The following is a 14,215-nucleotide window of genomic DNA, read 5'->3' on the forward strand; positions in this document are numbered from 1 at the left end:
AAACTCATTTTTACTTGTGACCTGTTTGAAATTTGAGCCCTGCTCTCTAGAGATGGAAGATTAGTTTATTAACCCAGTGCACTATCTCACCCCTGACCATGTTCCTGAGTGCATGGAAATTTCACGATTTCCCTAAGCATGAACTAGGAGATAAATGCTCATATGCGCCGATAATACGCTGCGTTGCTTAGATGTCTTTTAGTGCATCCTATAATGTGTTTCTAGAGATGGAATGACAAGACCCTCTATCGTGAAATAGCAGAACAATGTTGGTGAAAGGGCTTTGCAGCCATCCTTCCCACCACCTGCACCCTGTGCATTGTCTAATGTATCCTTTGCAATAATTAATTACATCTCTTGTGGATTCATTTCTTTCATACTGTAACTGGCAATCAGGTAGATAAAAGGGAGAATTTTGTTGGTGCCCTGTGGTATTAAAAGTGAAGGTTTTTCACACTGTCAGGGTAATGAATTCTGCAAGGGTTTGAAGCGCCTGGGCTTGGGGAAATCTCTGTGTCATGTGTCTAGGAGTGACAACCCCCAGTGGTTAATTACTGCCACAGATGAGAGCTGAGCTGGTAGCAAAATGAGATAAGTTCATTATGAGTTAAATCTGAAGTTAATTGGATTCACATTTTCACCCATTAGTATACAAAGACGCACCTCAAAATGCTCTTTAAATTTAAAAAAAAAAAAAAAAGAGTTACACTCTGGCAAGATGGTGCTAGATACTGCCCTTGGTTATTTTATCCTGGCTTTGATACAACAATTATCTTTCATGTAGACTGTTTGATTCCATTTTACAAACCAACCTGAGGTGTTCGCCTTGGGAGATTAGAACCTTTGTTAAAAGGTTTCATGTAAGTTATAGTCTCTGTTCAGAGGAGAAAATATTGCTGGTTGGAAAATTAGAACTGGTTGGAAAACTGAATTTTTTCCCTGGCAGAAATTTTTGGACAAAAAGCTCTCATTTGAAAATTTTTGCTGAAAAAGATAATTTTTCTGTGGAAAAAAATTTGAAATGAAGCTAAAAGAAAATTTTGATTGCAAATCAGGATTTTCATTTTGTTTTGGGTTTTGAAAATTTTAAGATGTAGTTTTTTGATTTTTGGCTTTCAGATTTTCGGTCCCTATCCCTCCTTTTGCTCTCTCTCTCTTTTTACTCCCAGACCCCTTTCTTCCAATCAAAAATGTGGGAGACAAATTATAGAGGGGAAAAAATGGGGGAAGGAAAACTGTTTTTCCCCCTCACTTTTTCACTTTTTTATTTTTCCCCCTTTTTGACTGGAAAGAAAAGGAGTGGGGGCAGCAAAAAAGAGAGAAAGGAGAAAAAAACAAAATCTGAAAACAGAAAATCAAAAACTGAATTTTGTTTGTTTTCAAAAACTGAAATGAAATCCGATTTGCATTCTGCAAGGAAACAAATGTTCATTTCAGGTTGTTTTGGGGAATTTGTCCTAAAATTGGAAAACTTTGTCCAATAACTGTTTTTGCAAAGCATCTTGAATTTAATGAAACTGCATTTTTGAATGATAATTTTTCGACTGAAAAATTTCAACCAGCTCTAATCTTTTTTTTTTCTTCTGATTTTCTTGGAACAGATTTCTGAGTTTCATGCATGGTCTATCCAGAGCAACACAGGTGTGTCCTGGACTGTATGAGTACCTGAACTTTATTCCTACAGTGGAATTTAAGGCCTAAATTTTCAAAATTAACGAATGATTTTGAGAGCCTCGGTTTTGCAGATTCTTACTCTGTGAGACATCTTTGTGGGGAGGGGGGAGGTCTGATTTTCCGAGGATGGGTGTTCAAACTGGACATTCCAAAATGGAGGCACTCATAATAAGCAGTCACTTTGGGAAAATGTTGGGCAAGGTGAATCTACATAATTGAAGCATCTTTCTCCCTCACCACCCACCCCCAACACAAGATGAGGTGCCAAGTGATGGAAAGGCCTGACAGCTGTGAAAAGAAGCAGTGACAGCATATTTCCCACTGCTTGGGAATCCAAGGAAGCTCTCCAGGGACGTGAACTCACATGTTCCTTGCCTTGTTTATGAGGGTAGGGCAAGCAAGGCCAGAGAGCTGTTGCTTTTCATGGCTTGTTCACCTGGTGGACCAGTCCCAGGTTGGTCAGCTAAAGCCTACTGTTAGAAGCAGCATTAACATCTACTCCACACTTGGCTACCTAGAAAAAGGTGAAAGATGTATAGGCATAGCAGGGGAAGGCCATTAAAATCATTCCTCCAAGCACACCTCTTCTGTAGAGCCTTCAATGCTACCCAGGCTCCTCGCATTGGTACCCAAACATGTTAATTTTTGCTGTTTGGCTTCCCTCATGTTCCTTACCTGATTTGGTACAGTCATTCTACCACCAGTATTGCCTATTAGACTGGTATCTACACCACCCTTCCTCTGAACTGACCTGCATTCCCTCTGCAGTTTACCTTTGAACAGCATTTCCCACGTCCTGTCCAAAAATGCTGTCTACTGTCAATGTGTGGCATAAAACAGTCATTACCTTTCACCCCAGAAGTAGCTACATTTCGGTGGGCAGGTGAAGGGATTCCTGTCTCCATTTGTGAAAGATGCTGAGATGGAAGGCGTGATACAAATAATGCTGCTTTGCCTTTTACACAGCACTTTTTGATCCATCCGTCTCAAAGGAAGATTGTTATCTCCAAATGAGAGATGGAGAAAACAAGGCACACAGAAGTGGAGTGATGGAGCAAGATGGGGAATAGAGTCCCAGCCTCCTGGCTTTCCCATGTAACAACATAGTTTTAGAGTTTCTCAACATCTGTCTTACATGCACATGCGTTGGTCTTGTTTTCAAAGATAGGGTGATTTAACTTCTCCCCAATACACTGTACACCCGTACAGGGAAGGGGCATGCATACGATCCTATCCTCATACTCCTTTCTCCACGTGCCATTTCGGTGGTTATTATTTTTTAAACTCTCTATCTCTGTATATCTACCTGAAGTCAACCAGAGCATTAACCGAGCTTTCTAGATACAGTAAAATCTTTGCCCTTGGTCTCTAACCATACGATACTATAACAATGAAGATATAAAGTTTCCTTGGGACCAAAATAGGGGGAAAACCCCCCAATCCTGCAGCAATCCTTAGAATGAAACATATTTTTAGGAACATTCATCCCTAAAGATAATAATGTAGAGAGTTGTTCTATTGCCACCAGGACTGTTTCCTTTGCCAGGAAGGTTGGAAGCAGTTAGTTAGCTGCAAAATGTAAACAGGTATTTGTCAGCTCATCAGTTATCTGGAGTGCTCAGCATTATCGGCAGACAATGGTCCTCTTTCCAGTGGAGAGGAGTGAGCTGTATAGGTTCCCTCCATCACTGACAGTGCCATCAGTCAGCCCCGTTTGCGCTGACGTGAGGTCATCTTTTCATCTCCAGTGAGGTTGGTTGGGGAGCTGTGCAGCCTGTCTGCTGGTGCTTTAAACTGTAGTATTACAAACTCCACAGGCTCCTACAATCTGTTTTACATTCCTTTGTTATTGAATCGCCAGGGCTAGTGCTCTCCTTTGTTCTGCTCCACTCTCTCGCGCTCTCATTTTAGATTTTAATGAAAAAGAAATGCTAACGTTTCTAGCTAACACTTGTCCTCCGCTCACAGTCCAGGGGCGATTGCTGGTGGTGAATGGAGAATAATTCAGTGGCGAAGCTCAGTCTTTTCCCCTAGTCCAGTGAAACTTTTCAGAAGGGATGGTGCTTGCAGGGAGAAAGGCTGGTGCTGTGGTTGCGGCAGTGGTGGGTTTTAGGCCCAGCTTGGCTGCCAGTTTCTTGTGTTACATAAGCCAGATTTTTAAGGTCTTTAGGCACCTAAAGATGCAGATAGGTGCCTGTCCTGCATCTTCAGTCCCTAAATACCTTTACAAATCTGCCTTTATTCTCTCTCTGCCTCAGCTCCCCATCTGTAAAATGGGGATAACAGTACTTCCTTGGGGAGTCTTGTCTACTTAGGTTGTAAACAATTTGGGGCAGGGCTGTCTCTTACCATATGTTTGCACAGTGCCTGGCATGATGGGGCTCTGATCTCAGCTGGAGTTGGTCTTCATAATAATGTTAAGCAGTTTCATGACCACAGGAGTGATCCAGTCTGTGGGACAATCCTTGGTTCCTTAGGAGCACCTGAGATCAGACTGAGAGGGAGAGTAGTAGAGGTTGGGGGCAGCCCCTGAGACCTGCCTATGGAGTCTCTGCTGGATCATAGACGCTGGTGATTGAAAAGACAGCAGTTCTTCTGTCTCTTCCAGAAGGACAACGAATAGAAAGTTGGATGCAACAAAAGCCAAATCTTATCATCGTGCCCGAGCGAAAATCTTCTAACTCGGGTGCCTAGTTAGTCGCTTACATCCACGTTCCAGCCCCTGCATAAAAGTGGCCTGATTTTAAGAGGAGCTGAGCACCTGCAGCTGCCATTGTCCCCTGAGGGCGCTGGAGTCACACAGCACCTCCGAAACGATCCCGGACTTGACACAGGCTTTTGGAGAAAGTGAAGTGGATTGTAGGTGAATTAAAAGCCGAATCCATGTAAACTAGGAGATAGATGGGTGAATTTGGGGCGGAGAGTGGGTTACCGCAGATCGAAATAGGAAGGGCAGCTCCTCAGTTCTCGTGGCTGTCCTCACAGGTCGTGACGCCATTTGATGATGTGGCATTATCTCATCTTACGGTGATGGGACACGGCAAGGGGACAAAGGAAGGCACGTACCCCAAGAGGCATTCGTGTTCCAAACAGGCCATTAAGCCAGCTAAGCCAGGGGAGGTTTATGGGGGGACACATCCCTTGGGCTTCCCACTCTGTTGCTCTCTATCACTCAGGTTTGGCCAGGCTGGAGGCTCTCGACTGATGTAAAAAGGACAGAAACGTGGGCGGCGCTCTCCTGTGGAACACTTCCCAGAGGGTTCATGGAGAGATGCGATGTGAGATGGCTCTTGGGATCTCTCTCTGCCTTCCCCCCGAGAAGGGAAAGAGCGCTGGGAAGGGACCCCCCCATGTCCGCTCCACTGGAGGGGGCAGGAGGCTGGTAGGATGCAGATTGAGAGCTGTATTTGGACCCCACCACCCCCTGCAGATTCGGCTGTCTGCTGAGCCGAAGAGGAGCTCTCGCCTTGCTTGTTAGGCTTCCCCGTGCTCCTCTCTCTAATCGAAGGGGCTGATGTGAGATCACCAGATCAGCAGCAACAAGATTCCCAATAGAATCAGGGAGACTTAAAGCTGCCCTCAGACTCATGGCTTCAACTTCCAAGTCAGTGTCATGGGACACTTACACTGCAGAGCACCTAGGGCCCGCGTAGGGCAGCATCACTCTGCGGCTGCTAGATTTGTAGTAGGACTTTGAAGCCAGTGGAGCTACGCCGATTTACTACAGCTGAGCCTCTTGCCATCTGACCTGACAGGTACATCTCAGGCTAAAATCTGCTCCAACACATGGTCCAAACAGGAAGCTGCTCCAGATTATTACATACATTGTCTCCTGACGCAAATGCCTCCCATGCGTACAAAATAAATCATGTGGTGGATATTTGACTGCAGTGACTTGCTCTCTCACTTTGTCCTGGGATTCCATGGTGAAGCAGAAGAGATATTTAACTTCACTAGGCAGAATGACAGGCCTTCAATTAGCTGCTAGAAAACACACAGATTTCTACAGCAGAGTCTAGTTATCTGAGCCCTTTCCCAAGTAACTCTTCTTTGTTAGAGGTACTTCGTTTCTGCCATCGAAGTGTTTCATTAGCACATTTATCTTCATTCCAACAGAAATCATGACCTGTCAATATCAGATGTACGTATTTACTCATACACCCACCCCTATGCCTTTACCCTCTCCTTCTCCAATACCCAATGACCTTTCCGTAGAGAAAGGTTTAGCTTATAGAGCTGGCTGGTATTTTTAAAGTTTTTGAATTTTTAAAATTTTGTACCCCCCCAAAAGGAAAATATTTTGATGAAATTGTCACATATCCCTCTCATTTTTCAACCATCTCAGATTCTACCTTTCACTTATGCATATTGTTGTACAAAAGAACTTATAATGATGATGAAAATAAAGCAGACTCCTTAAAATATGAAACAGGGACATAGCTAGACTGAGTCTGACATGTTAGACTTTTCCCTGAGAGACGGGATGTGGTGGTGCTTATGAATTGTCATTTAGTGTTGAGAGCCAGCCCTTTCCCAGGAAAACCAGCAGTGTGTTTCTAGAAATTAAAGCTCAATTTATTTTTGAGTGACAGTAGTTCTTTTGCTAAACCAAGATGTCTCATACCTGTGAGGGACTGTGGCACGTACCGTTTTACAACTGTGAACGTATGCAGTATCTCTGTCTCACCTTTGGATCACTTAGACCTTCAGAAGAGACAGTCAGTCAACACATTAGCAACATGGCAGGCATTACTGACAGCACATGCCTAGCAGGAAGGTCATTTCTGATTGGTGGGCTGATTTAAAGCCTAATCTTGCTGAGGGTTTCCAAAACCCTAGGTTTGTCTGCATGGAATAATTTATTATCATCACTGTGAGAACACACTAGTCTTAGGAATTCTTGCATTTTCTGCACCAATAGAGGCATCAAAACAAATGTCAAACCATAGGAAATCTTTTTCTTTCAGATGAAATCCTTATTAGTGTGTTGTTTATTTCCTGGGGATGATCCAAGACCCACCAAGCATAGCTAGATCACAGACAGCTGTGTGTTTCCAATGTCTACAAAACACTTACAAATTACAGTATCGAGACTTTTAGCTTGTGTGGGAGGTCAGGAAAACAGACACAGCAACCAGGGGAGGACGTTTTGATCTGAGATAACAATTTGCTGCCTGAACTGATTAATTAGGATGTGTGATGAGGGGTCCGTTGTTCCTTTAAAAGTGCAGGAGCAGTGACTCTCTCAGTTCCCACCTTCCCCTCTTGTGCATGCTAGGCTTGCAGACTGGCTAACATGGCCAGCAGAGCTCCATGGTCCCAAGGAGAGATGATCTGATGTCACTAATACAGGGTTTAATATGGACTATTAATGAGAAGCAGTAAGGATGCCCAACTTCAGGATATGCCCTCTGAATATCAGGGCCTTCTAAATTGTCTTAAGTTCAGCATCAAGAAGTGAAGCACCCAGAATCTCTCAGGTCTTTGAAAATGTAGGCCTCTGAGACTTGCCCCAGGTGACATCTGATATCTACGGACGAGCCAGGAATCAAACCCAGCACACCAGTGCATCCACTCTGAATTCACAAGACAGTGCACACTGAATTCTTACCAGAGGCATCTGCAAGGTCTTTAATTTTCACTGCTAAATTTCTGAAGTTAACCAGGGAACTCCATTCCATGTATCTGTGTGAGACCTAGATGTCCTGCTTTGTCTATTTCAACTTGTGAAAATGGGTAACTTGGGGACTTGGACTGTGAAATGCAGAGTTTTGGCCTTGCTCTTGGATGCAAAATTTAGAATTAATGCTCAAATAAATACAGATATTGCTGATAGAAATACAAGACTATCTCTTGCCTTAGCGTAGCAGGCAGCCTTATAAACTGTGACCATTAGGGGTGTCAGAGCTCTGACCATCAGAAAGAAAAACAGACAAGCCCTAATCAGCATGTGCTTAAATCCCAAGGCCTAGAGTAAAAAAAATGGTTTGCTGAGGTCCAAGCAAGTTTTGATTTACAAAGCATTGCCTTGAATTTAGTGGCATGTATGCACATGTTTCTGCACTAAGAGTAACACCCAGTTTTTTCTCATTAGCAGAGGTCAGTGTCATTATCGCTGTTTTACAGATAGGGAAATGGAAGCACAGAGCAGTCACATGTCCAAGCCAACAGTAGAACCTAGCCCTTCTGAGTCCTGGCCTAGGGTGTAAGCCACTAAACTACAGTGGCTCACCACAAGTGGGCCACACCAAAATATTCCCCAGAATGAATTTGCAAGACCTTTGCAGACTATCCTTATGTCAACAGAAGGGCTTATCCCTAGAATGCTTGCTAGACAAATGACATTCAAATTGCTGTAGCTTCCCACTTTGTGACTGATCCATTTTTTATGCTCAAAGTTTATTTTGACAAATCTGAGCTTCAAAGAAACCTGGGAATAAGGAAGGACCAGCAGAGTTCACACTGGTTTGCCTGCCTCAGCACAGAGCCGTGTGCGCCGTCTCTCTCTGCCTCTCGCTTTATCAGAGCTTTATGGCAGCTTATAAAGACAGGAATTGTCTCTTCTCTCCCTGCCAAGCTAAAACTCCCACTTTGGTATTCACTGTACAGTTATGACAAATGCATGGCCTGTATTCTGAGTGTTCAGGGAAATGTAAAAACATGTCTAGTGGTTGTGAATGCTCACATGGTGATTTGTTGGTTTGATTCTTCAGGTCGTGAATTGGCAAGCACAACCCTCCCAGGATACCCTCCTCACGTCCCCCCTGCTGGACAGGGCAGCTACTCTGCTCCAGCACTGACAGGAATGGTGCCTGGTGAGTTTAAAAAAAAACAGCAGTCTTACAGAAGCAAAGCCAAGTGCTTTCTGGTTGTTCTGCACTGATGCCAGCAGAAGACAGAATTACAGTGATGAAAAGAGAAGAGCAGATGTAAAGCGGGTCTAAATAAACAAACCAGCCTCTCTCTGGTGCAAGGGTGAGCCTAACTTCTCTACCGCCAAAGCAAATTATGCCATCCCATATGTCAGGGAAGCCTTTAGCCCCATGTCCTGGCAGTTGGTTACATTTTGATCCGGTCACGTGGGGAGAGCCTCAAACTTTCCCCCATTCGTCATGAGGATCATTTTAATCAACACTTTAATTGTAAGCACGTCACACATATTTGTGCCAGTGGGCTAAAAGAGTTGCATTCTTCCAAGTGTTTGTTGGACTGGAAGTGTTCAGATTGTTACTTTACTAAATACAAAATCTTAATGCATGCATCACTGAATTTTCTTCAGGCTTTTTCTTTCTTTCCTTCTTTTTTTTTTTTTTGGTAAGCTATTTTTGCATGTTTTTGAGATAACACTAGCCTTGTGATGGGAGTTGCTGATCATCTGCTGGAAGCCACTCAGATTCAGATCTTCAAAAGTACTTAATGTGCCCAACTCCCACTGAAATCAGTGAGAGATAGGTGCCTAAATACCCTTAATGAACTGGGTTTGAATATCCTCAACCTCTTGGAAATCAATGGGAGCTGAATTTCGTAAGAGGCATCTTGGAGGATGAGGCTCCTATGAATATTATACAGTTTGGGTTATCAGTTATTAGCAACTTTTGATCCACAATTATTCATCTATGATCCTAGATCAAACCATTGGTATTTTAAACATACAGATAGTGGTAAGGTTAGAGAGAGATGGGGTTTCAGAGAGTGTTACATTGTATTTACTCCTGGGTTTGACATTTAAGTATGATGAAAATCACTGACTTCAGAAGAGCTATATGGATTTATAGCAGCTGAGAATCTGGCCCTGACAATTTTTGATCTAAATGTTAAGGCCACAGCTACTTACTAGGAAAAGTACGATACAATATTGCAAACCCAAAAGCATTATAAAATCATGAGTCAGGGATTTTTAAGAATCATGGGACTTTTAAAAATAATATTTGGTGGGTTTTTTTTGTTTTTTTTTACTTTCTTTCTGCTTGCTGGGCCTTTAGGATGTACATAGGTCTTATTTTCAAGTTTTATTTCTTGGGCCTGAGAATTAGAAACTCACTTTGTTTAAAAAAAAAAAAAAAAAAAAAAAAAGCTGATAATCACATGACTCCAGCAGCTGAGGATTTAAGAACAGAATATCGTAAGACTTGTGATAACAGCGTAAGAGTTGGTAACACTGGCTTTATGTCTAGACCATGCGGGAGTTTGAATATATGATCATTCTTGATTGCACTTGTCTCCTGGTAATTAATACCTTTAGGAAATTAAGAAAAACCCATTCATTCTTCCTACAAATTATTTTTAAGAATTAAAAGTATGGATCAGGTAATTGGGAATAACATTTAGTCCATTTTTGCCCAGAAAATGTGTTGCAATGGTATTGCAAGTAACATATGGGGGGATTTTATAAAGATTGACATAGGTACAAAAAAATAACTTTCCCCTCAAAAAGTAAATGTGCTATAATAATGGCTTATTTTATACAGCTGTAAGAATTTACATCATACAAATAAATAAAATTGCCAGGAACTTCAGGCCAGATTCTCAGCTGGTATAAATAGATCTACTGATTTCAACTGAGTGTAAGAAATTTGCATCAGCTGAGGATCTGGCCTTGAAAATGCAACAGCACCTTGCTGTGATTGCAAGTCACTTCCTACGATTTAAAATATTAAGAATCTTAAAAAAATCACATCAGTGTTAAAGTACTTATTAATGAGATTTCCCTAAACGTGTTTTGCAGTTATACAACCGTCTCTGATCAGCAGCTAGGAACAGGGATCAGTGAACTAGTCAGGATAAAAAAACCCACTCTTGATCATTCAGTTAAAATTTGAACACAAAACAATGCTTTATTTTGAACAGTGGCAAAGTTTAGTTAACTTCATTTACTTTGACCTCCTCGTTCTCTCTAAATCTGGAAGCAGAAGTAATGCAAGACTGTGAGAGAAGCTGTTTAAACACTCTTCTCTCTATATTCATCCTGGGTATCTTGGGAGGAAACTGATCTCCAGTTAGCAAGAGCTGTCTTTAACTTGGGCCAGCTTGAATACCGGAAGGTTTGCATGAAGCTTCTTGATAGCAGCAAGTGTTAAATTATGCCTATAGCAAATTTGTGCTTTTAATGCTAAGCCTGCTACTATGCAGTTGTTATTAAAACGAAATACCCTGAACATTTATCTAAGGTGATGTCAGCTCCCTGAGGTGAAAGAAAAAAGATTGTCCTATTTTGCATCCTGGAACAATCTGCACCCTTCCAGATGAGGGGGCCCTACACTTTCAAAAGTGACTAGGGAGTTTGGGTGATCTGTTTGAGGTGCCTGGAAGAGACCTGATTTTTCAGAAGGTGCTGAGCATCTGCTCTTTGAAAATCAGCCCCTTTATGGTGCCCCAACTTGGACACCAGAAAATTGAGGCACTGCAAATCACTAGTCGCTTTTGAAAGTGTAGGTGATGGTGTTTCAAGGTGCTTCTCATATAGCCTCTGTCAAGATTTTATCTCACTAGTCCTTATTTGTTATTATTATCATATGTATTTGCATTGTACTCCGGAGCCCCAGGCATGGACCAGGAACCCATTGTGCTAGGTGCTGTACTCAAGCAGAACAAAAAGACAGTCAGTTGGGTTTTTCAAGTTAGGCTCCTAACTCCCATTGCAGCATGTCTGAAAATCCCTTTAGAGGGTCTATCTGCATCTTTAGGTGCCTAAATCCTTCAAAGACTTGGCTACATCTACACTGTGCTGCAGTGTGGATTAGCAGGGGAGGGTGAATTGCAGAGCGCACCGAAGTGTTCCACTGTAACTGTCCCAGGTGGACACTGCTGGCATGAACTGCAAGATACCTAGTTTGTGTTAACATAATCCTGTTTGAAAGAAGACTACGTTAATGTGAATTAGGTACCTTTTCGCTTGGGCCAGGAGCATCCCCATGGGGCAGTTAGAACACGACACTTCATGCTCTGTGTTTTGCACAGCCCTGGAGTCTGCACTGCGGCACAGCATAACCAAGCCCTTAGGCTCTGTGTCTCAGTTCCCCATCTGTAAAATGAGGTTAATAGCCCTTCCCTACCTCGCAGGGGTGCTAGGAGGATAAATACATTAAAGATTGTGAAGTGCTCAGATGCTACGACGAAGTAATGGTACCTGAGATGGGCAGGTATGGTAATACCTAAGATAAATAGCACATTATTCGGCAGAATTGAGAAAGAGGCAGTGCAGTGATCTAGACTCATTTGAGCTGATTTCTCTGTGTAATAGATTTATTTTTAACTACACGTAGGCTGGTGTGACCCATTAGATTGAATAACTGCAATGTTCCTTTCACTGGTTCTTTTAATAACAACCTTCTGCTCCAGCTAGGTTGAAGGTCATCTGCAATTCTTCTAAATTCTCATTCTCATTTAAGTGAGGATTTGCTAACTAGAGTCCAAAATACCTTCTCTGTCCTCACTTGTCTCTTGTCATTTGAAGGGCCAGTTTCAGAGGCTTCTTCTGAATGTACAGTCTTTTACGATTTGGTTCTGAAGTAGGTGACAGATCAGGTTTAATGCTGCGTGCACATCTGTGTTTGTGCTCTGATATGGCTGAATTATTTTGTCCTCAGATTTATACAAGGGGGGATGTATGTTTCACCAGTTCTCTGGGATTGCCTCCTAGACCTGCCACTTTCCTGGAATAATATTCAGAGCATATGCTAAAAATGTGGTTATTTGATAAGCGCTTTAATTGTTAGCCATGAATGACTGCTATAATTAAGTGATTGTGTCAGTAAAGTGTTTAGAGACATGGGAGGAATATCGACATGATAAGACACATATGATGTTTTGTTGCATTCTTGTCGCTGTCAACATCATTTGTGCTTCTGTGAATAACCCAGTCCCCAGTTACAGTGTTTGTGTTCGTGCAGTGTTTGCCAGGGTTCATAGAGCATGTGTCCGAGGGGCTGGGAATGAGGGTTAACCCTCACAACTCAGGGAGAAGAATACTCGTCCTGTGGATTCGAACATGGTAGGTGGGAGCTGAATATACCTAGCTCCTCACTCTCTTCTCTTTCCCCCCATCCTCACACCAGGCCCCACACCCTCCCTGCTTTTCCCCCTCCCTCCCGTATCCCTCCCCGTTCTCCTCTCTGACCCGTCCTTAGCTCCACAGCTCATCTCAGCAGGCAATGAACCTCACGTTTCCCTACCGGCCTGGCCTTTTCCACCAGCCGCCTCTTCAGCTCCATCATCTCGGCTCCGTGCCAGTTCCTGCCCTCCCCCAGGCACTGCTGTCACTCCGCCACCCATGACCCACCCTTCCTCCTTCTTCTCAAAGGTGTTGGAAATGCGTGGCCTCCACCTGGGCACCCTCTAGTGGCCTCAGGGCTGCCCTGCACATGGCCCCGCACCTCAGTTTCCCTCTTGAGTCTTGAAAGCCCTTTTGTGGGGTTAAGTTATTGCCAGAAGTTCCGCTACCATAAAGCAAAATCATCCCAGGATAGTCCAACCAGTACATTTGTCCCAACAGTCCAACCCCAAGTAACTCCATGCACTGAAGTTCCGCTACCATAAAGCAAAATCATCCCAGGATAGTCCTTCCTGGGCATCTTTCACCAGGGCTCCAGCTCTTGCCCAGACCAGCTGAGTGGGCTCATCCCTCCACTGTTCCCCAGCCTTCAGTTCACGCGGGGCCTCCCTTTCAGAGGGCTGGCAGCAGGCATCTCCCTCTGCCGCTTTCAGCCTTCTGCCCTCTCTGGCTATGTCTCTGGCCTGGGCAAGTCTGCAGTGACCCCCTGATTGCCTTTTGCTTTCACCAGCCTCACGTGGCTCCACGGCTCACCCAGGGATCTCTCCCCACTCCCTCCTTTAGGGGCATCGCCTCCGGAAGCTCTCAGCCCAGCTCCGCTCTCCTTCAGAGCTTGCTTTGCTCTCAGGACTACTGGGTTCTGAGCTCTCACTCATAACTCCCAGGGGGCAGCCCCACCCGCCGCATTCCCCAAACTAGGCACACCTGGACTGGAACAGGAAAGCTGATCTCAACTTAATGTAAAGGGCCAGCTACCAGGGAGAGCTCCGGGAGGGCCTGTGTATCAGGACATGCACAATCCCTTCCCAACTGGCCCTTTGGAATGATGCGTCTGTCTTGATCTGTGGTCCAGTGTGAAGAGGGAGCACAGCCAGGGTCCATGCTTCATGGACCTCCCTCCCATCACTCTAGGGGTGCCATATGCCCTTGTGGGTGACTCCAGTGAGCGGTTTCTGCCCCTCCCCCCAGTACAGGGATTGCAATTGCAATGGGCAGTGTGAGTGGGGGAGGCTCCTTTTGCCACTCCCACTGTGCCCCTGCATCAGATCCGGTCTGGTGGCAATCTGGTTCTTTGTGAGGACCTGGAGGAAGGGCAAGTCTCCCACTCAGGTTCCTGACAGAGCAGAGACAGGACACATTGGGACTAGCTCCACCCAGGCCACATACTGTCCCTTTACCCTGGCACAGTGCACCAGGCTCCAAAGCCTTAAGTATAAAGGTTTGTATGCACAGTGACACTCAAGGAAACTAATCTGAATTACCTAAATTTAA

The 14,215-nt window shown here is 44.0% G+C and overlaps 1 protein-coding gene across 1 annotated transcript in view; it reads left to right on the forward strand.

The window, feature by feature from the left end:
- Positions 1–14,215, forward strand: part of PAX5 (paired box 5) — a 198,831-nt gene that overhangs the window by 127,734 nt on the left and 56,882 nt on the right. The window contains exon 8 of the mRNA XM_067553470.1: positions 8,388–8,489. Within this exon, the coding sequence (XP_067409571.1) occupies positions 8,388–8,489 (102 nt within the window). The remainder of the gene's footprint in view (positions 1–8,387; positions 8,490–14,215) is intronic.

The sequence above is a fragment of the Emydura macquarii genome, unplaced genomic scaffold, assembly GCF_026122565.2.
Source record: "Emydura macquarii macquarii isolate MOO-44397 ecotype Brisbane River unplaced genomic scaffold, CSIRO-AGI_Emac_v2 contig_1451, whole genome shotgun sequence".
Lineage (NCBI taxonomy): Eukaryota > Metazoa > Chordata > Testudines > Chelidae > Emydura > Emydura macquarii.